Source organism: Oncorhynchus gorbuscha, linkage group LG09 (assembly GCF_021184085.1).
Source record: "Oncorhynchus gorbuscha isolate QuinsamMale2020 ecotype Even-year linkage group LG09, OgorEven_v1.0, whole genome shotgun sequence".
Taxonomy (NCBI): Eukaryota; Metazoa; Chordata; class Actinopteri; order Salmoniformes; family Salmonidae; genus Oncorhynchus; species Oncorhynchus gorbuscha.
Window position 1 is genome coordinate 54,264,506 of NC_060181.1, and position 23,925 is coordinate 54,288,430.

General features: G+C 42.0%; 1 protein-coding gene across 2 annotated transcripts in view; it reads left to right on the top strand.

Moving 5' to 3' along the window:
* Positions 1-23,925, top strand: part of LOC124043770 (inactive dipeptidyl peptidase 10-like) — a 340,940-nt gene that overhangs the window by 277,016 nt on the left and 39,999 nt on the right. For both annotated transcript variants that reach the window (XM_046362710.1, XM_046362711.1), the window contains exons 10-16: positions 10,680-10,777; positions 10,891-11,014; positions 11,858-11,896; positions 12,115-12,222; positions 12,457-12,548; positions 19,531-19,578; positions 20,550-20,671. In XM_046362710.1, the coding sequence (XP_046218666.1) occupies positions 10,680-10,777; positions 10,891-11,014; positions 11,858-11,896; positions 12,115-12,222; positions 12,457-12,548; positions 19,531-19,578; positions 20,550-20,671 (631 nt within the window). The remainder of the gene's footprint in view (positions 1-10,679; positions 10,778-10,890; positions 11,015-11,857; positions 11,897-12,114; positions 12,223-12,456; positions 12,549-19,530; positions 19,579-20,549; positions 20,672-23,925) is intronic.

The following is a 23,925-nucleotide window of genomic DNA, read 5'->3' on the forward strand; positions in this document are numbered from 1 at the left end:
CTGCAAATACGTCACAATGCTCCAGACCCCTTGGGGAAACGATAGAAAGGGCAGGCTCATTCCTGTCGCATTCACAGCCATATAAGGAGATAATGAAAAACGGAGCCTCAGAAATCCTGTTCATTTCCTGATTGCAGAAACATCTTGGTTTTGCCTGAAGCTTCTGTTCCAGGGCACGCACAGTGAATATCTTTGCAGTTCTGGAAACGTCAGAGTGTTTTCTTTCCAAAGCTATCAATTCCATGCATAGTCGAGCATCTTTTCGTGACAGAATATTGCGCTTAAAACGGGAACGTGTTTTTATCCAAAAATGAAATAGCGCCCCCCTAAGCTCAACTGGCTAAGATCTTTGCAAACCTGGATTGTACAATATTTGCACAATCCTTCAAGCTCTGTCAAGTTGGTTGTTGAACATAACTAGACAGCCATTTTCGAGTCTTACCATAGAAAAAAACTCCCTAGAATACTCATAACATGATGCAGTCACCACTATGCTGGCGGGGGAAGGGTGGGTCGGGGTTCAGAAGATGGGCAGTGAGTCTGCTGTTCAAGGAGATGGTTCTAACTTCGGGGTGCCAAGACAGAGAAGAGCTTGGACTGGGCTGAGCAGGAGCTGCCCTCCCGTAATGGTGGTAGGGCCAAGTGACCAGAGGTAGTAGAATGGAGTGCTCGGGTTGGGGTGTATGGTTTGAGCATAGCCTGAAGGTAGGGAAGGGCAGTTACTCTTGCTGCTCCATACATAAGTACCATGTTCTTGTAGTAGATGCACGCTTCGACTGGAAGCCAGTTGTGTGTGGATGAGCAGGTTGACATGGAAAGAGAAATTGGGAAGGTTGAACACCAGGCGGCCTGTAGCATTCTGGATAAATTGCTTGGGTTTGATTGCACAAGCGGGGAGACAGCCAACAGCGAGTTGAACTGGTCCAGATGGTAGAAGACAAGTGCCAAGATTGGGACCTGCACCACTTTCTGTGTGAGATTGGGTCGTAATCTACGGATGTTGTAGAACATGAATCTGCAGGAGCGAGTCAATGCTTTGATTTTTACAGAGAATGAGAGGGTGTTGTCCAGAATCATGCTACGGTTCTTTGTACTCCACACCGTGGAGTTGTTCATTGTGATGGGAAGTCTTGGAGCGGGCACATCTTCCCAGGGAGGAAGAGCAGCTCCATCTTGTCGATGTTGAGCTTGACGTGGTGGGCCGACATCCAAGATCAGATATCTGTCAGGCAATTAGTGATCTGTGTCACAACCTGGGTGTCAGAAGGGGGGAAGGAGAAAAGTAGTTGAGTGTCATCCACATAGTAATCATAGGAGAGACTATGTGAGGATATGACAGAGCCGATTGATTTGGTGTAGAGAGATAAGAGGAGAGGGCCTAGTTCCAAGCCCTTGAGGAGACCAGTAGTGAGAGTATGTGGTGCAGACACAGATCCTCTCCACGTCACCTGTAGGAGAGGCCTGCCAGGTAGGATGAAATCCAAGAATGTGCAGAGCTTGAGACTCCCAGGCCTGAGAGGGTGGAGAGGAGGATCTGATGGTTCAGGGTGTCGAAGGCGGCGTATAAGTCAAGGAGGATGAGAACAGACAAGAGAGAGTCAGATTTGGCAGTGCGGAGAGCCTCAGTCACACGGAGAAGAGCAGTCTCGGTTATTTGACCAGCCTGACTGGTTAGTGTCAAGGAGATCATTCTGGGAGAGATAGAGAGAGAGAGTTGGTAAGAGACAGCATGGTCCAGTGTTTTGTAAAGAAAATAAAGAAAGGATACTGGTCTGTAGTTTTTGACATCAGAGGAGTTGAATGTTGGTTTCTTGGAGAGGGGAGCGACATTTTGAAGTCAGAGGGGACGCAGCCATTGTTCACGGATGAGTTGATGAGGGAAATTAGGAATGGGAGAAGGTCTCCAGAGATGGACCCTGAGAAGGAAAGAGGGAATAGGGTTGAGCGGGAAGGTTGTCTGACAGCCGAACCTCACTAGTCACAGGATTTCATCTGGAGAGAGAAGAAAGAGGTCAGGGCGTAGGGTAGTTCTGTATGAGTGGGAAAAGTGGACTCAATAGGCTGAGTGAATGAAGAGCAGATGTTCATCAACCTTCTTTTAAAAGTGGTTGACAAAGTCGTCCGTAGAGAGGGAGGTGGGATGGAGGGGGTGGAGGATTAAGGAGTGAGAAAGTGAGAAAGAATGTCCTAGGGTTACAGGCAGAAGCTTCAAATTTATTGATAGAAAGTGGCTTTTGCAGTGGATACAGAGTATGAGAAAGTAGAGAGGAGTGAGTGATAGGATGATAGGTCCTCTGGAAGTTTAGTTTTCCTCCATTTTCGCTCAGCTGCCCGCAGCCCTATTCTGTAAACTCGCAATGAGTCACTCAGCCACGGAGCAGGAGGGGAGGGCCGAACCGCCTGGGATGAAAGGGGACACTGCGAGTCATATGATGCGGATGAGTGTAGCGTCGATACTAGTAATTATCATGTACCTACCCAGGAGCAAGCAACTGAATGTAACGTGAAACCCAGTAAGGTATAATCTTTATAATTACTATTTGGTTACAATATAACAGTCTTTGTAGAGAACAGGCTAATCAGATGAAATTAGGAGACACAAGAACATTAGGTATAACCCTTTAAGTTACATTGAACTTACAATATTTAACAACCAACTCTGTAATTACAATGTTGTTACAAGGTATATACATGTATTTAAAATGTACTTATCCAGGACCAATAAACTTAATTTAAAGTGAAGTAACATGTGCATTACTTTGTAGTTACCATGTAACAACATTTGCAGACAATAGGCAAACCAGGAAAAATAAGGAGACAGGAACATTTTGCAGTTAGCTGTTTCTTAATAGATTTGACAAAGATTCATATTTAAACTATTTAAATTAAATTCCCCCTTTCAGACTCAAAGCAATAACTTTACAATCCTGGGTTGTAAAAGCTAGCTATCTAGCTAGCATTTATTTATCCATTATTCATTAATGTAGCTAGCCGGGCACTGGCACAATGTCAACACAATTTTTTAACAACACTTTTCACTGACTCGAATGTCATGATTTGTTTTTCAGAGTGACTCGTTAATTTGAGTCGTTCGTTCGATATGCTTTCTGCAATGAATACAGACAGATTCATATGCATACCTCCGGCTCAGCTGCTCCGGAGATCACCAACTGCCTATCATAAGTGCGCAGGAAAATACATTTTCAGAACTGATAACTGATAATTAATAAATGCAATCATTTAAAAATGTTATCAATGGACACAGGTTTGTAAAAAATATACAGCCTGCCTCTGCTCAGCAAGCTTGAACTCGAGAACTAATCATTTCAGCAGCTGCTGCTGTTCACAAACTAGATTGTGCTAATCTCCCTCGCGAGAGGCTTGTGGAATCATAATTCTTTAGGGTTTTTAGTTAATTGGTAACTAGTAGGTATTGTCAACTCCTGCTTGCTCTGGGCATTACTGAATCAAATAAATGAAATTAGTTGAAAGATTTGTTCTTTTGAATGAACGAGGTGAAAAGATCTCAGTCAGTAAAAAGAGGCGAACTTCCATCATAGTGAGAAAGTGTAGCTGTCACACCCTGGTCGAAGTATGTATGTTTGTCTTCATTTATTTGGTCAGGCCAGGGTGTGACATGGGTTTATTTTGTGGTGTGTTTTTGTATTGGGGTTTTAGTAGGTATTGGGATTGTGGCTGAGTAGGGTTGTCTAGGAAAGTCTATGGTTGCCTTGAGGCGGTTCTTAATCAGAGGCAGGTGATTTTCGTTGTCTCTGATTGGGAACCACATTTAGGCAGCCATATTCTTTGAGTGTTTTGTGGGTGATTGTTCCTGTCTTTGTGTTTGCACCAGATAGGGCTGTTTCGGTTTTCATTATTTTTGTAGTTTCTGCATGTATAGTTTTTCCTTCCTTAAAATATATCATGAATCATCATCACGCTGCATTTTGGTCCGATCCTTGTTCCACCTTTTCTTCAGAGGAGACAGAAGAGAGCCGTTACATAATCACCCACCACAACAGGACCAAGTGGCGTGGTAACAAGCAACAGCAGCAGCAGGAGCAGCGCGACAAGAATTTCTGGACTTGGGAGGAAATCCTTGACGGGAGAGGACCCTGGGCTAAACCAGGGGTGTGTAACCGCACACAAGGTGCAGCGAGAGAAGGACTGGACATGGGAGGACGAACTGGACGGTGAAGGACCTTGGGCTCAGCCTGGAGAATATCGCCTCCCCAAGGAAGAACTGGAGCCGGAAAAAGCGGAGAGTCGCTGGTATGAGGAGGCAGCACGGCGACGCGGATGGAAGCCTGAGAGTCAGCCCCAAAAATGTATTGGGGGGGGCTCACAGGGAGTATGGCTATGCCAGGTAGGAGACCTGTGCAAACTCCCTGTGCTTACCGGGGGCTAGAGAGACCGGGCAGGCACCGTGTTATGCTATGGAGCGCACGGTGTCTCCAGTTCGGGTGCATAGCCCGGTGTGGTACATACCAGTTCTTCTTATTGGCCGGGCTGGAGTGGGCATCGAGCCAGGTAAGGTTGGGCAGGCTCGGTGCTCAAGAGCTCCAGTGCGCCTGCACGGTCCGGTCTATCCAGAGCCACCTCCACACACCAGTCCTCTGGTGGCAGCTCCCCGCACCAGGCTTCCTGTGCGTGTCCTCGGTCTTGTACTACCAGTGCCAACACCACGCACCAGGCCTTCAGTGCACCTCGCCTGTCTAGCGCTATCAGAGCCTTCCTCCTCTCCAGCACTGCCGGAGTCTCCCGCCTGTTCAGCGCAGCCAGAGCCTTCCTCCTCTCCTGCGCTGCCGGAGCCTCCCGCCTGTTCAGCGCTGTTGGAGCCTTTCTCCCCTCCTGTGCTGCCGGAGCCTCCCGCCTGTTCAGCGCTGCCAGAGCCTTCCTCCTCTACAGTGCTGCTGGAGTCTCCTGCTTGTTTAGCGCAGCCAGAGCTGCCAGCCTGCATGGAGCAGCCTGAGCTGCCAGCCTGCATGGAGCAGCCTGAGCTGCCAGTCTGCATGGAGCAGCCAAAGCTGCCAGTCTGCATGGAGCAGCCAGAGCTGCCAGTCTGCAAGGAGCAGCCAGAGCAGCTAGATCTGCCAGTCAGCCATGATCTTCCAGATCCGCCAGTCAGCCATGATCTTCCAGATCCGCCAGTCAGCCAGACTCTTCCAGATCCGCCAGTCAGCCAGACTCTTCCAGATCCGCCAGTCAGCCAGACTCTTCCAGATCCGCCAGTCAGCCAGACTCTTCCAGATCTGCCAGTCAGCCAGACTCTTCTAGATCCAGTCCCGAGCTTCCCCTCAGTCCCGAGCTTCCCCTCAGTCCCGAGCTGCCCCTCAGTCCCGAGCTGCCCATCAGTCCCGAGCTGCCCCTCAGTCCCGAGCTGCCCCTCAGTCCCGAGCTGCCCCTCAGTCCAGTGGGGTTCTGGGTGAGGACTACTAGGCCATGGTCGGCGGCGAGGGTGGACTATCCTAGGACGCGAGGGGGAGGAATTAAGACCTTGATGGAGTGGGGTCCACTTCCCGAGCCGGAGCTTCCACCATGGACAGATGCCCACCCGGACCCTCCCTATTGTTTTGATGTGCGTCCGAGAGTCCGCACCTTGGGGGGGGTTCTGTCACGCCCTGGTCGAAGTATGTATGTTTGTCTTAATTTATTTGGTCAGGCCAGGGTGTGACATGGGTTTATTTTGTGGTGTGTTTTTGTATTGGGGTTTTAGTAGGTATTGGGATTGTGGCTGAGTAGGGTTGTCTAGGAGTCTATGGTTGCCTTGAGGCGGTTCTTAATCAGAGGCAGGTGATTTTCGTTATCTCTGATTGGGAACCATATTTAGGCAGCCATATTCTTTGATTGTTTCGTGGGTGATTGTTCCTGATAGGGCTGTTTCGGTTTTCATTATTTCATTTAATTATTTTTGTAGTTTCTGCATGTATAGTTTTTCCTTCATTAAAATATATCATGAATCATCATCACGCTGCATTTTGGTCCGATCCTTGTTCCACCTCTTCGTCGGAGGAGATAGAAGAGAACCGTTACACTAGCGTTCTTCTGACTTCTTATTTTTCTTTGTTTGAATGTCCAAACATACAATGCCAGTCACTAAATAGTGAAGAAAAAGGTTACTAAATGTTTCGTTTTTTTGTACGATTTTGTAGTTGTTCACCAGAAAATGACATCACACTGACCTCTCACCTCTCACACTCTGCAGCAAAGATCATGCGTACACTGACAAGATACTACATGTCTCTTGCCCTAATAATGGGAGTCGTTCTCCACAAAGCGGCACGGCGAGCTGTCTAGCTCCCACCTATCCTTTCTTTGGATTGGTAGATACAGCTCGTTATTGTATTCCTTTTTTGAATATTTGATGAGGGTTGTTGACGTCAACTGCCTGTATTCAGTGGAGAGAAATGCTAGGCTACTAGATCATGCCATGAATAAGCATAGCCATCTCACAACAACTCCAATAGTGTTTTTTCTCAAAGTTGCCTGCCGGGATGTCATGTGTCCTACTTATATCAGTACACTCGCAACAACTTAAGCAACATGGAACTTGTATTCGATCAAATAAACTTCACGTAGCAAATAAGCCATTCATGTTTTTGTTGACCAAATTCGACACTCTCTCATTGACCTCCATACAATATATCAGATGTTGTCATAGGTTAGAGAGTTGGACTAGTAACCTGAAGGTTGCAAGTTCAAACCCCGGAGCTGACAAGGTACAAATCTGTCATTCTGCCCCTGAACAGGCAGTTAAACCACTGTTCCTAGGCCGTCATTGAAAATAAGAATCGTTCTTAACTGACTTGCCTAGTTAAATAAAGGAAAAAAATTAATAAATAAAAATAGGAAGGCCCTAAAATTTGTCAAAGACTCCAGCCACCCTAGTCATAGACTGATCTCTCTGCTACCACATGGCAAGCTGTACCGGAGTTCCAAGTCTAGGTCCAAAAGGCTCTTTGAGGATTGGTGTCCCGCTAGCAGGACAACTTCCGGTGACACTGGAGGGCACGCAATTCAAATACATTTTAATAGTTATTATTGCAAATACATAATTTAGGTACATATAAGTATCTTATATCTTCTGAAAGCTCAAATTGTTGTTAATCTAACTGCACTGTCCAATTTACAGTAGCTTTACAGCGAAAACATGCCATGCGATTGTTTGAAGACTGCACATCACATCAAAATATTTTTTCCATCGGCACAGGTTTCATACATTCACACATAAAGATTAAATATTCACTTTTTGAAAATCTTCCTCTTATTTGTCTCCCAAAGGGTCCCGGTGATAAAATGTAGTGTCATTTTGTTAGATAAAAATCATTTTTTGTATCCCTAAAAGTCTGTCTAGGTGACGCCATCGATTTGAGTAATCCACTCGTTCAACTTGAAGAGAAAGGAATTCGAAAATCTACCCCTAAAACTTTGTTTCAACAAGTCAAAATATGTTTGTATTTACTCCTCAGACACCCTAAAATCTAATAAAACTATAATATTTCTTTTGGGAAAGAAGTATGTTCAATAGGAAACCGATTTTAGCACTTGCGCAACTTCATCATGGCGTGCCATGACACAGATTTCTAAGACTGTGTCCTCATACAAAAACTGTTATTTCTCATTCGTTTTTGAAGTTACAAGCCTGAATATTTGAACATAGACTGGTGACACCCCGTGGAATATTTTGCAATATGAGCTTTCTCTTGCATTTCTAAGAGGATTGTCTCTAAAAAGAAAAATCTGGTTGGTTTATCTTTGGATTTTATCCTACCATATCTATTGTGTTATATTCTCCTACATTATCTTAACATTTCTACAAACTACAAAGTGTTTTCTTTCCAATGGCACCAATTATATGCATATCCTGGCTTCAGGGCCTGAGCTACAGGCAGTTTGTTTTGGGCACGTCATTCAGGTGGAAATTGAGAAAAATTGACCTTATCCCTAAGTTAACAACTTCTACCCTCATGCCATTAGGCTGCTAAACTGTTAATCAAATGTCTACCCGGACTGTATGTATTGACCCCCTTTTTTTACACTGCTGCTACTCACTGTTTACTATCTATGCATAGTCACTTTACCTCTACCAACATGCAGGGCTGGGTAGGTTACTTTATAATCCATTACAATTATCAGTTACCTGTCCAAAATTGTAATCAGTAATGTATCTTTTGGATTACCTGAACTCAGTAACGTAATCGGATTACATTCCATTACTTTTAGATCACTTTCCAATTAAGAGGCATTAGAAGAAAACAAAAATGTATGTTACTATATTTTGCTATAGATGCAAGGACTGACAATACATGATATCAACATTAAGTCCAAACATTGTTGTAGCAACTACAGATTGTCCCTTTAGTCTATCAAAAGTGTGCAAGTTTGAGCATGTGTCCATTAGGCCTATTGTGATTTTTTTTATTTATCAGCATGAATTAGATTGAGCAATAAAAGCCCCACTTGTATTCCATAGGCTGGGATCCTCACTATGCAGCTGTTGCAAGAGCGCATTTTTCACTGGCTGTCCACTGGTTTCAAAACAATGATTGATAGGCAGCTTAAATTTCTTGAATTCAACCATTCTTTGGTTCAAATACACATTTAGATTTGTGAACAGCCATCCACAACACCCACAATCCGTAAAGCGCAAATAGCTAAATGAGAGGTCAGCAGTGTGATTCACATCAATGTCCTATGTAGATATCAATAATAAGTGATAACAGTATCGCCGTAGACTACACCACTGTTGTCATCCTTACCTCCAAGCGTTTATTTAAATTGGATCATCTTTGAATGCCAACAGCAGTCGCTCCATTGGAAGACCTAGCTTGGACTGTAGCTCTTTTCCCGCGATCTATCAAACCCATTTGGTGTGTCATCATGGTGGTCTCTGACTTGTGGTCAGATTCACTCAGCTGGAACAAACTTAAACTTGTGCCTTTTTTCAATGCTGATTTGATTGTCATTGAGAATACAAAGTGTCAAAGATTATTTTTCACAAACATCCTTCCTAAATTTCAAAGTAATCCTGGAAATAATCATCTTAGTTTTTCAAAAGTATCTGTAATCTGATTACAATATTTTTGCTGGTAACGTAACCAATTACAGTTACCGTTTTTTTGTAACCCTTACATGTAACATATTGGATGTAATCCGTTACTCCCCAACATGTACATATTACCTCAATTACTTTGACTAACCTGTACCCCCGCACATTGACTCGGTTCAGGTATATAACCTTGTTATTGTTATCTTCTTGTTATTTTCTTGTGTTACTTTTTTTCTTACTTCAGGTTATTTGATTTTTTCTTTATTTTTTTCACTAATATTTTCTTACTTACTTTTTAAACAATTCTGCATTTTGGTTAACTAAATGTTTCATACGTTTTATGAGGATTTTGTAATGTGTGTTGACACTGTGCCTATGCTTAGCTAGCTGCTCGCTAGCTACATTAATGAATAAGGGGGAAATGCTAGCTCACTAGCTTTACCACCTTGTCTTACTTATTTTTACTAACTAAAATAGTTATTGCTTTGAGTCTTCTGAAATGGAGAATTGAATTTGAAAGGTTTGAATATGAATCTTTGGCAAATCCATTGAACATTGTAAGTACAAACATCCATTTACATTGGTACAAAGTCATAAGAAAATTCACTTCACTTTACATGATGTTTACTCCTGGGTAAGTACATTGTAAATACATGTATATCTCTTGTAACAACATTGTAATTACAGAGTTGGCTGTTAAAATGGTTTATACATTTGAAGTAGAATGTAACTAAAAGGGTTATGCATAATGTTCTCCAGTCTCCTCTATTTTCTGTCTGCAAAAGTTACATTCTAACTACATGGTAATAAAGGTTATACCCTACTGGGTTTCACTTTACATGAAGTTTCTTGAACACATTGTTATTACATTACATTTGATTCGGGATAGCCTTAGAGCCAGGTCATAACATACAAATAATCTCATTGAAACTGACCGGTAGTTAATGACAATTGTTGCAAACAGACCCTAGCCTATTTATCAACCCTGGTATTGCATGGGTATTCGATGGCAGTGGCACCGTGTAAAATCAGATTTTGGTTCGCGTTATTAACATGGTAATTCACAGGTAACTTTCAAACTTTTAATTACAAAACGTTAGTTGCATTGTGGAACAAGAAAATGTGTAGCATCAGTAAACTCATGCGGAGTAACCGTCAGCAAGTGGATATGTAAATACACATTTCAAATTGTGCAATAACTGCTAGCGCTACAACCTTCTTACCATGTAATTACAGAGTACCACCTAATACTACAGTTTTTACGGTGTAGTTAAAAAGTAATAGGGGCAACTTTATGGAAAGCGTTACCAACATTTGTATCACCATTCGATGAAATTGGTTTGTAATTGTGTAATGACATACGGTAGCTATTATTCATATATTGTCAGGGCAGGTGTTAAATAATTCTTGTTTCTTATTATCATCCATTGTTTGGGGATGTTTTGGAGGTGGGTTATTATGTAGGTACATACACTGTATGATATTGCTCTACATAATTACAATGTAATTATACAGTGTTTAGCTTCGTTGATATGGTGATTGTAATGTGTGGTATTTTTCTCTATGGTTCATCTTTGATTTATTATATGTAGTGGTGCTACAGTATCTAATAAACTTACTCTGTTTTCAGGCGGGCCAACCAAACCCCACGGTGAAGTTATACGTGGTGAATTTGTACGGGCCGACCCATACTCAAGAGCTCACACCACCAGACAGCCTCAAAATAAGGTGTGATACAAAATGATCATGAAAACAATAATGAAGACAAATCTTGGAAAGTTTTCTTTTTGGAGAGACAAGGTTACTTTCAATCAATAATAACTGGTTGTACTCTCTCGCAGGGAGCACTATGTAGCCATGGTCAAGTGGATCAGTAAAACCAAGACAACGGTCAGGTGGATGAGCCGTGCCCAGAATGTGTCAATCCTGACTGTGTGTGACACCACCACAGGGGCCTGTGTTAAGGTGAGAATAATGGCATTCTGTGTATGGAGTGGAGGGGGGGGGGGGTTCACACTCCCAGTGGTGGGTCATTATGTTATATTGGCAGTGGGAGGAGAGAGCAGACAATGCACTGACTGTTATTACTATGCTACTGTACCAAAGGGAAAGAGATTCTTTACTCGAATGCCTCATCTGAAAGTACTGTATGAGTTCTATATCAACAGTTTACAGTATGGGCTTAGCACCTGTTGTGTTGTTTGGTGTGCTTTTTATTATGCATGCTAAAGGGTGCTTGTAAAGGGGTGCATGCACGTTCTGTTTACCCACCATTTTTGAAGAAGAAGATTATCTCGTGGCATTTATCAGATAAACACACTATAAATCACATGAATTATTCTATTTTTTTTTCTGGGAAGCTTTTATCATCTCATAGAACTGTTTTTATGAACACTAAAGTAAAGATTTATCCTTCCCACAATTTGTTTTGATTGCAGAGTGTTATTATAAGCTTTGTCTGGAACAGGGCAGAGCAGCAGTCCCCTGTGGGGAAAGCGTGGCCGTCTGTGGGAAACTGTTCAGTTTGACTGTTCCAGGGTCAGGCCCCACAGATGGCTAGAGCACAACCAAACAGGCCTCCAGCCAAGAAGCTGCTTTCCCTGGGCCCGGACTCATCTTCTCTGCCAGGGCTTTTGTCCTTGTCTGCAATGGGTTTAAATGAAAGAGCACATATACCGACATTTTAATGTATTAGGGAAGAAAGGGAATTGGATGATTTTGAAGGGGTTTGGGCTGTCTTGTGGAATGGTTAATTGGTTAAAACGGGACATACTATTAACTGTTAACATTTTGGTCTTTCTATTTCAGAGGCATGAGGAGACCTCAGAGCTCTGGCTTTCCAAGCAGGTAAAACATCTTAACTCCTGTAAAGTCAGTCATGGTCAAACATATCAAATCAAAGTTCCATTCCATTAAATTCAATAGATCTTTATTGTGCACATTGTTAATGATTGGCCTAAAATGCCAAGACATGAATATTACTAGTCTATTATACACAATCTGTGTGGTCCATATAATGGTCATAACACTCAAAAGTAAAATGTTTGCTGTGTTTGTTTCTGCAGAACCAGGAACCAGTGTTCTCCAGGGACGGCAGCAGATTCTTCCTGACAGTGCCCGTCAAGCAAGGGGGGCGCGGAGAGTTCCATCACATCGCCATGTTCACCACACAGGTATAGGATCAAGTCGCTATGGTTACTGAACCGATGGGGGTCACTCATGTCACCGTGGTTACCACTCAAAGTGTTCTGTTCGCTATAGTTTACACCGTGGTGAGGGTAATGTCTCTGTGGTTACAGAACAAGAAGTGAGGTTCATGCTGATGGTGATGAATAAGTCGTTTTTATAGATATGTAAGACTCTTCTCATTGTTTATTTCCTGTGTCTGTTCCCCTTCCTTCCTCCAGTTCAGAGCAGATCAAAATGAAGTCCGCCATCTTACGTCAGGGAACTGGGAAGTAACTAAGATCCTGGCCTATGATGAGAGCAACGACAACATGTGAGTGTCTCTTCTGGGCTGTGCATAATATATGAATAATGAGGATTCAGGTATTGTGCATATAGTGGTTCTTCCTTTAAAAGTTGCGTCATACTGCAGCACACCTTGCGGGCTGCAGTGTAACGGCTCTCTTCTATCTCCTCCTCTGACGAAGAGGTAGAACAAGGATCGGACAAAAATAACGAAAATGAAATAATGAAAACCGAAACAGCCCTATCTGGTGCAAACACAAAGACAGGAACAATCACCCACGAAACACTCACAGAATATGGCTGCCTAAATATGGTTCCCAATCAGAGACAATGATAATCACCTGACTCTGATTGAGAACCGCCTCAGGTAGCCATAGACTATGTAGACAACCCACAAAACCCCCAAGACAAAAACACACCACAATAACCCATGTCACACCCTGGCCTGACCAAATAAATAAAGAAAACACAAAATACTAAGACCAAGGCGTGACATGCAGAAGAATTCTATGAAACATTATTTAATTGTCAGCCATTATTACAATTAATGCTAGTTAGTGCTAGTTTGACCACCAGAGGGCATCTTTGAGAAGCATTTGATAGCCTTCAATATTGGCTGTATGAATGAATTTAAAAACTTTTTTGTAAGAACATAGTATATGGGATTGATTTTAAGAAATGTAGATTAATTAATTTGATTAATATTATGGTGTTTCTATTCCAAGAAAAACGAAACCCTCAAGGTGTACATTAGTTTGGAATGGAAAATATGGTGCTGTACAACGTTACGGTTGGGAGTAGGCTACAGTACTAAGAGCATAACATTTTCACATCCTAATTGTAGTCTAAAGCTTCTTGCGACTAGCAATCCCGGATCCGGGAGCGTAATCATATCCTCAAATGAATTAGCATAACGCAGCGGACATAGATACCCCTAGAACATTTTCCTTTCATGCAAATCGCAAATGTAATACATTGAGACACAGCTTAGCCTTTTGTTAATTACACTGTCATCTCAGATTTTCAAAATATACGTTACAGCCAACGCTAGACAAGCGTTTGTGTAAGTTTATCATGGCATAATACTATGCTAGGCTCTGCTGGCAGCAGGCAACATTTTCACGAAAATAAGAGAAGCAATCAAATTAAATCATTTAGCTTTGAAAAACTTTGGATGTTTTCACTCAGGAGACTCCCAGTTAGATAGCAAATGTTCCTTTTTTCCAAAAATATTATTTTTGTAGGCGAAAGAGCTCCCGTTTGTTTATCATGCTTGGCTGAGAAATCGACCGGAAAATGCTATCACTACAACGCCAAACGTTTTTCCAAATTAGCTCCATAATATCGACAGAAACACGGCAAACATTGTTTAGGATCAATCCTCAAGGTGTTTTTAACATATATATTCGATAATATATCCATTGAGGCAATTGGTTTCTCATAAGAAGCGATTGGAAAAATGGCTACCTCAGTATTTTACGCAAGATTTTCTGCGGGAGACACCATGTGACCACTTGCTAAATATGGTCCCTTACGGCTATTCTTCAACAGAAATGCGTAAAAAGACGTCTCAATGCTGTAGACACCTTGGGGAATACGTAGAAAACGTAAGCTCATTCGTAGCTCATTCACAGCCATATAAGGAGTCATTGGCATAAGGCGGTTTCAAAAAATGCGGCACTTCATGATTGGATTTTTATCTGGGTTTCGCCTGTAACATCAGTTCTGTTGCACTCACAGACAATATCTTTGCAGTTTTGGAAACGCCAGAGTGTTTTCTATCCAAAGCTGTCAATTATATGCATAGTCGAGCATCTTTTCGTGACAAAATATCTTGTTTAAAACGGGAACGTTTTTCATCCAAAAATTAAAATATCGCCCCCTAGTCGTAAAAGGCTAACCAACACCCAAACAGAAATGTTGTTATTAATAATAATCGCTTTGTTTAAAAAAATAACGATATTTTGGAGATGATTTAATTTTCAAATAAGCTAAAGTGAGCGAGAGCCATTCTTGAACATGGAGCGAGACATTCTCACTAATGTGTAAATAAAGCCAGTTTGTTATTCAGAATGATTTCTGTTTTTAGAGGGAGAGAAACAAAAAGCCCACCGTTGCCTAATGGGTCTCCCAGTTGCGGCCGGCACGGGTATGGAACCAGCATCTGTAGCATCGCAATTTGCACTGTGATGCAGTGTCTTAGACCCCTGCGCCACTCGGGAGGCCCCATCTGCAATGTTTCTAATGCTGATCAAATGCCTTGCACAAAGTATCAAGATACAGAGGTGTTGGCAATTGTCTATCGTCCTGATAACAGCCCATAATGGGCTATTATAAAACATGATGTCCAGGTCAGGATATCCAAAACATTTATTTATTTAAGTCTATCAGAAAGAAGGTTGGTACTTATTTATTTTGATCCAAAGCCATGAGTGAGTGAGTCACTCAGCTTTATGTAGGTGCCGAGGCTATATGACTGCGCCATCAACTTGATTATTTAACAGACATCACTTGCTTATATTCAGTCAACACATACAGTTGAAGTTGGAAGTTTACATGCATACAGTTTTTCACAATTCTGACATTTAATGCAAGTAAATATTCGCTGTCTTAGGTCAGTTAGGATCACCACTTTATTTTAAGAATGTGAAATGTCAGAATAATAATAGAGAGAATTATTTATTTAAGCTTTTAATTATTTCATCACATTCCCAGTGGGTCAGAAGTTTACATACACTCAATTAGTATTTGTTAGCATTGACTTTAAATGTTTTAACTTGGGTCAAACGTTTCGGGTAGCCTTCCACAAGCTTCCCACAATAAGTTGGGTGAAATTTGGCCTATTCCTCCTGACAGAGCTGGTGTAACTGAGTCAGGTTTGTAGGCCACCTTGCTCGCACACACTTTTTCAGGTCTGCCCACACATTTTCTGTAGGATTGAGGTCCCCTGATTGAGGTCCGGGCTTTGTGATGGCCACTCCAATACCATGACTTTGTTGTCCTTAAGCCATTTTGCCACAACTTTGGAAGTATGCTTGGGGTCATTGTCCATTTGGAAGACCCATTTGCAACCAAGCTTTAACTTTCTGACTGATGTCTTGAGATGTTGCTTCAATATATTTAATTCTTCATGATGCCACCTATTTTGTGAAGTGCACCAGTCTCTCCTGCAGCAAAGCACCCCCACAACATGATGCTGCCACCCCGGTGGTTCACGGTTGGGATGGTGTTCTTCGGCTTGCAAGCATCCCCCTTTTTCCTTCAAACATAACGATGGTCATTATGGCCAAACTGTTCTATTTTTGTTTCATCAGACCAGAGGACATTTCTCCAAAAAGTATGATCTTTGTCCCCATGTGCAGTTGCAAACCGTTAGTCTGACATTTTTATGGCTGTTTTGGAGCAGTGGCTTCTTCCTTGCTGAGCGACCTTTCAGGTTATGTCAATATAGGACTCGTGGTCCCATAGTGTTTATACTTGCATACTATTGTTTGTACAGATGAACGTGGTACGTTCAGGCATTTTTAAATTGCTCCCAAGGATGAACCAGACTTGTGGAGGTCTACATTTCTTTTTCTGAGGCCTTGGCTGATTTCTTTTGAAATCATTTCCCATGATGTCAAGCAAAGAGGCACTAAGTTTGAAGGTGGGTCTTGAAATACATCCACGGGTACACCTCCAATTGACTCAAATTATGTCAATTAACCTATCAGAAGCTTCTAAAGCCATGACATAATTCTCTGGAATTTTCCAAGCTGTTTAAAGGCACAGTCAACTTAGTGTAAGTGAACTTCTGACCCACTAAAATTGTGATACATTGAATTATATGTGAAATAATCTGCCTGTAAACAATTGTTGGAAGAATTACTTGTTTCCTTGTAATGAACTTCGTCTGTTGTTTGTAGAGAGTCAGACCGAAATGCAGCGTGTAGGTTACTCATGACTTTTAATGAAGATAAAGCGGTACATGAAATAACTGAAAATACAAAAAAACAACAAACGAATGAAACTAATTACAGCCTATCTGGTGACTAACACAAAGACAGGTACAATCGCCCACGAACTACAACGCGCACTCAGGCTGCCTAAATACGGTTCCCAATCCGAGACAACGAGAATCAGCTGACTCCAATTAGGAATCGCCTCAGGCAGCCAAGCCTAACTAGACACACCCCTACTAATACACACTCCCAATTAATACAAACCCCAATACGAAATACAACATATAAACCCATGTCACACCCTGGCCTACCCAAACATATAACAAAAACACAAGATACAATGACCAAGGCGTGACAGTCCTGCACAAAGTATATGTCCTAACTGACTTGCCAAAACTTTAGTTTGATAACAAGAAATTTGTGGAGTGGTTGAAAAATGAGTTTTAATGACTCCAACCTAAGTGTATATAAACTTCTGACTTCAACTGTATATCTTAAGAATATAATGGAATATAATAGAACATTTTCATTTCTTTTAGAATAAAAAACTTAGTGTAACAACAGTTCTAGTAATTATTACTGACAAGTAGAAACAAAAAAAATAAGTGCATTTTTCAAGGTGTGCAGGACAGAGGAATAGCAATTCTTACACTATTGTTCTAAATTCAATCACCTTCTTCAACCTCATCATTCAGTTCATTGAAATGTAATGTTGAAGTCGTGCACAATTATGAGTTTCTATTACGTTTATGTCGCCCATTCATTGTCAGCAAGAGACACATTAGTGCCTGGGGACCCAAAAGCATAGTCTGTGCTCTAACTCCCCCTTGCGCTGGTCTGGTGCAATGAAGCAGTGACGCAGGGTACCGTACTAAACAACAAATTACCTCTAAGTCACGCAGCTTTTTTCAAAACTTTTAGTTGATCAAGCAGTGTATACACATATAACAGTGTTGTATGGCTAGGTGATAGATAGTTGGGCATCTGGAAACGGACTCATGTTAATATAAATCCCATATGTGATAACGCCGGATATTTAACCTTAAATTACATTCATCTTACATTAATTCTTGACACAAAGGCATCTCATACATAGGCAGCATCTAGTCTGGTCGACAGATCATAAGATCATAAAAACTCAGCAAAAAAACAAACAACTTCCTCTCACTGTCAACTGCGTTTATTTTTTTAGCAAACTTAAAATGTGTAAATATTTGTATGATCCTAAAAAGATTCAACAACTGAGACATACACTGAACAAATTACACATATATGTGACTCACAGAAATTGAATAATGTGTCCCTGAACAAAGGGGGGGTCAAAATCTAAAATAAAAGTCAGTATCTGGTGTGGCCACCAGCTGTGTTAAGTACTGCAGTGCATCTCGTCCTCATGGACTGCAAAAGATTTGCCAGTTCTTGCTGTGAGATGTTACCCCACTCTTCCACCAAGGCACCTGGAAGTTACTGGACATTTCTGGGGGGAATGGCCCTAATCCTCACCCTCCTATTCAACATGTCCCAGACGTGCTTAATAGGATTGAGATCGGGCTCTTCGCTGGCCATGGCAGAACACTGACATTCCTGTCTTGCAGGAAATCACGCACAGAACAAGCAGTATGGCTGGTGGCATTGTCATGCTGGAGGGTCAAGTCAGGATGAGCACCACATGAGGAAGGAGGATGTCTTCCCTGTAATGCACAGTGTTGAGATTGGCTGCAATGACAACAAGCTCAGTCCGATGATGCTGTGACACACTGCCTGAGAACATGACGGACCCTCCACCTCCAAATTGATCCCGCTCCAGAGTACAGGCCTCAGTGTAACGCCCATTCCTTCGAAGATATACGCAAATCCGACCATCACCCCTGGTGAGACAAAACCGCGACTCGTCCGTGAAGAGCACTTCTTGCCAGTCCTGTCTGGTCCAGCGATGGTGGGTTTGTGCCCGTAGGTGACGTTGTTGCCGGTGATGTCTGGTGAGGACCTGCCTTACAACAGGCCTACAAACCCTCAGTCCAGCCTTTCTCAGTCTATTGCGGACAGTCTGAGCACTGTTGGAGGGATTGTGCGTTCCTGGTGTAACTCGGGCAGTTGTTGTTGCCATCCTGTACCTGTCCCGCAGGTGTGATGTTCGGATGTACTGATCCTGTGCAGGTGTTGTTACACGTGGTCTGCCTCTGTGAGGACGATCAGCTGTCCGCCCTGTCTCCCTGTAGCGCTGTCTTAGGTGTCTCACAGTACGGACATTGCAATTTATTGCCCTTGCCACATCTGCAGTCCTCATGCCTAAGGCACGTTCACACAGATGAGCAGGGACCCTGGGCATCTTTCTTTTGGTGTTTTTTTTGTGTTTTTCAGAATCAGTAGTGTCCTACATTTTCATAATTGTGACCTTAATTGCCTACTGTCTGTAAGCTGTTAGTGTCTTAACGACCGTTGCACAGGTGCATGTTAATTAGTTGTTTATGGTTCATTGAACAAGCATGGAAAACAGATTTTAAACCCTTACGAATTATCTTTGAAAGACAGGGTCCTGAAAAAGGGAATTTTTCGTTGCTGCTGAGTTTATGTGCATGTATGGAATGATGAATGAATGTTGTAGAGGAGTTGGCGACAGCACAAACAGAAAATGTAATTGTTACCACAATGAACTTGATTGTATGTTATGAGGGGCTTTGTGTCATGACTCTTGTAAGGTGTCAGGTACATTCTGAATCTAATTCTCAGACCAATGTAACTACCAATCACAGACAACACACCATAGTGCATGGTGGGAAAAGGAGGTTTAAGAATTTACTTGTCGTAAAACACACAACCTTGAGTGTTAAACTGTGTAGTAACTGGATTAGCATGATATCTTTGCTAAATAGGCAGATTTTATTATCCTCAACTTGACACCAATAAACACCATGCCTAATGCCTCAAGACTGAATGTCATGTACATTGCTTATGAAGTACAAGGACAAATTCTGCTTGAGCATGTACAGTATTTGTGGCATAACCGTGTTAACAAAGGCCACCGATTTTCTTTGAAACCCAATTAACTTGTTTGTTTCCTGCATACAGTTATTTCCTCAGCACTGAAGGCTCACCACGGAGAAGACAGCTTTTCAGGTGACACATTTAGCAACCTGTCATGAATCTTGTTTTTGACAGCTCCCCTTTGCTTTACAGTCCAGTCCGTCTTATCGCCTATCATTTCCCTCTTGCGAAGAACATGTCATAACAACGGTAAACAGCTGAAGTTTTGTGCAGACAGAAATATAGAGACGCTCTTGATGTAAGATTGTGTACACCAAATAACACAGGTAACTGTCAAAGTAAAGAAAACACCCACATGAATTGTCTGAATAGGGCGTTGGGTCACCACGAGCCAGAACAGCTTCAATGCACCTTGCAAAGATTGTGCGTCTGGAACTGTATTGGAGCGATGAGATACCCTTCTTTCATGAGGAATTCCATAATTTGGTGTTTTGTTGATGATGGTAGAAATCGCCGTCTCAGGCGCAGCTCCAGAATCTCCCAGAAGTGTTCAATTGGGTTGAGATCTGGTGATAGAAATGGCCATGGCATATGGTTTGCATCATTTCCATGTTCATCAAACCATTCTGTGACCACTCTTGCCCTGTGGATGGGGGCATTGCCATCCTATTGGGGCATAGAAATGGTATCCAAACGAATGAACCTAAGCATGATGGGACAATAATTGCTTATTAAACTCAGGAACCAGACCTATGTGGAAGCACCTGCTTTCAATATAATTTGTATCCCTCATTTACAGTTACCTTATTATTTTAAAGAATCTGAAGTCTAGAGAAGTAATAATTACATTTTCAACCAACCATATCCAAATCCAGCTGGTCTTATGATGAGGTCGAATCGGCTTAATAACATTTCAAATGCTTTCAGGTGAACTAATTAACTCCCAACCTCAACATTGCTCATCTCTTCATTTCTGTGGAGTGTAAATATCATGTGCAAACTGCAAACACCACTCGTGCTAGATACTCAATAGGCCTGCTCTTTAGGATTTGCAGTGGAAGTTAAAACGGTCTCCTAATCTTTCCTCTTCCCCTTCCTTTCAGTGTGAAGACTGTGGGGTTGTTCCCTCGACACTGTCTGACGTGTGAGCTAAATAAGGCCCACTGCCTGTTCTTCAATGCTGAGATAAACCCCAGTAATCAGCACATCCTTCTCCACTGTAAAGGTAAGCTAGTAGCCAAGCTAGATGCTAACACAGACAGCTAGCACCAAGATAGCACTAGCAGGCCAATGCAACGAAAAACTAAATGCTAACACAGATAGTCTATTGCATAGCAATGCTCCATAGTTCCAATATAGCACAAGCAGGTTAATCCATACATGTCATTTTACAGTTAGTCAGCTAAGCTAAATGCTAAAACAAGCAGTGGATCATTTTGAAGGCTAATATTCAACTAAATTACAGCACCACTCGTCTTTCTTTGTTTAAGACAGATAAATATTGGTAGAGCTTAGAGAACCAGAGCATCAACTTTCTTTGAGAGGTTATTTAAAGATATTAGTAACCAACATCAACTAACCATTTATTATAGACTGTGAAGGTATGCCAGCTAGGCCATTTGCTAAACCCAACCAATGCATCATCTGCTTAGACTTAGATACATGATCAGAGATACATCTTACCAAAAAAGTGTTAAAACAAATCCAAATATATTTTATATTTGAGATTCTTCAAAGTAGCCACACTTTGCCTTGATGACAGCTTTGCACAATCTTAGCATTCTCTCAACCAGCCTCTGCTGCAGAGGATAAGTTCATTAGAGTTACCAGCCTCAAAAATTTCAGCCTAAATAAATACTTCACAGAGTTCAAGTAACAGACACATCTCAACATCAACTGTTCAGAGGAGACTGCGTGAATCAGGCCCTCGTGGCCAAATTGCTAAAAAGAAACCACTACTAAAGCAAACCAATAAGAAGAAGAGACTTCCTTGGGCCAAGAAACATGAGCAATGGAGAAATGGAAACCTGTCCTTTGGTTTGATGAGTCCAAATGTGTGGTTCCCCCCATGAAGCATGGAGCAGGAGGTGTAATGGTGTGGGGGTGCTTTGCTGGTGACACTGTCAGTGATTTATTTTATTTTATTCAAGGCACACTTAATCAGCATGGCTACCACAGTATTCTGCAGCGAAATACCAACCGATCTAGTTTGCGCTTAGTGGGAGGTCCTAATCCAGGCACTTGTCATCTCCCGTCTGGATTACTGCAACTCGCTGTTGGCTGGGCTCCCTGCCTGTGCCATTAAACCCCTACAACTCATCCAGAACGCCACAGCCCGTCTGGTGTTCAACCTTCCCAAGTTCTCTCACGTCACCCCGCTCCTCCGCTCTCTCCACTGGCTTCCAGTTGAAGCTCGCATCCGCTACAAGACCATGGTTCTTGCCTACGGAGCTGTGAGGGGAACGGCACCTCAGTACCTCCAGGCTCTGATCAGGCCCTACACCCAAACAAGGGCACTGCGTTCATCCACCTCTGGCCTGCTCGCCTCCCTACCACTGAGGAAGTACAGTTCCCGCTCAGCCCAGTCAAAACTGTTCGCTGCTCTGGCCCCCCAATGGTGGAACAAACTCCCTCACGACGCCAGGACAGCGGAGTCAATCACCACCTTCCGGAGACACCTGAAACCCCACCTCTTTAAGGAATACCTAGGATAGGATAAAGTAATCCTTCTCACCCCCCTTTAAGATTTAGATGCACTATTGTAAAGTGACTGTTCCACTGGATGTCATAAGGTGAATGCACCAATTTGTAAGTCGCTCTGGATAAGAGCGTCTGCTAAATGACTTAAATGTAATGTAAATGACTATCATTTGTTTATCAACAGGACAATGACCCAAAACACACCTCCAGACTTTGTAAGGGCTATTTGACCAAGAAGGGGAGTGATTGAGTGCTGCATTAGATGACCTGGCCTCCACAATTACTCGACCTCAACCCAATTGAGATGGTTTGTTATGAGTTGGACCCCAGAGTGAAGAAAAAGCAGCCAACAAGTGCTCAGCATAGTTATTTAACCTGTATTTAACTAGGCAAGTCAGTTAAGAACAAATTATTATTTTGAATGACGGCCTACACAGGCCAAAGTCTGGTCCAATTGTGCACCGCCCTATGGGACTTCCAATCACAGCCGATTGTGATAGATCCTGGATATGTGAAAACTCCTTCAAGAGTGTTGGAAAAGGATTCTTCATAAAGCTGGTTGAGAGAATGGAAAGAGTGTACAAAGCTGTCATCAAGGAAAAGGATGGCTACTTTGAAGAATCTAAAATATTTTAATGATTTGTTGAACACTTTTTTTGGTTACTACATTATACTACAATGTAGAAAATATAATTAATTATGAAAAACCCTTGAATGAGTAGGTGTGTCCAATTTCTGGACTGGTAGCGTATACAGTATAGTGACGAAGCATATTTAGCACACTCCATCCAACAAACTGCTAGGAGCAAAAGGACTTTAAGCAAATGTTTTCATATTTCTATGGTATTTCATTTATGCTTTATTTATCTAGACAAGTCAGTTAAGAACAAATTCTTATTTACAATGACGGCCTACCGGGGAACAGTGGGTTAACTGCCTTGTTCAGGGGCAGAATGACAGATGCTTACCTTGTCAGCTCGGGGATTCAGCTCAGGGATTCAATCAAGCAACCTTTCAGTTACTGGCCCAACGCTCTAACCACTAGGCTACCTATGTATGAATTTGTCAAAATTGTGTGTTTTATTTTTGTGATTTAAAGTAACATAGCATATGCAAATTAACTCCATTAAACAAACATAATCTCAGATCCATTTGAGATGGAAGTATGATTCAATTATAGTTTAAATGAAGTTGTCTTTTCCAATGTAGTCAACCATTTTTGTGTCAGTGGCCCTTCGAGCCACAACCCATTTGACAGATGTCAGGGATTTGCCTTTGGCAATCTATCATTATTTAACATTTTGTGTGGAGAGAGACCATCAGACAATTCAATATAAGAAGCATAAAATAAAATAAAAATAGTCGCTCTATTGTGTATAATTGCTTTAGGTGTTTTGGTGACATGCGTACCAGTTAATTGCCGCCACAGTTGTTTATTGTTAAGGTTTGCTTTAACCAGGGTAGCCTAGTGGTTAGAGTGTTGGACTTGTAACCGAAAGGTTGCAAGTTTAAATCCCCGGGCTGACAAGGTACCAATCTGTCGTTCTGCCCCTGAACAGGCAGTTAACCCACTGTTCCTTGGCCGTCATTGAAAATAAGAATTTGTTCTTAACTGACTTGCCTAGTTAAATAAAAGTTTAAAAAAACATATGCTCGAGTGTTTGTCCTTGTGTACCATAAGTTAATGGAAAAAATGTACCATCCTTCTCTTTGTGAGCTATAAAAACACAATGCAGTTAGCACATCATCTGAGGATAAGGCAAAATTCAGTAGAAACCA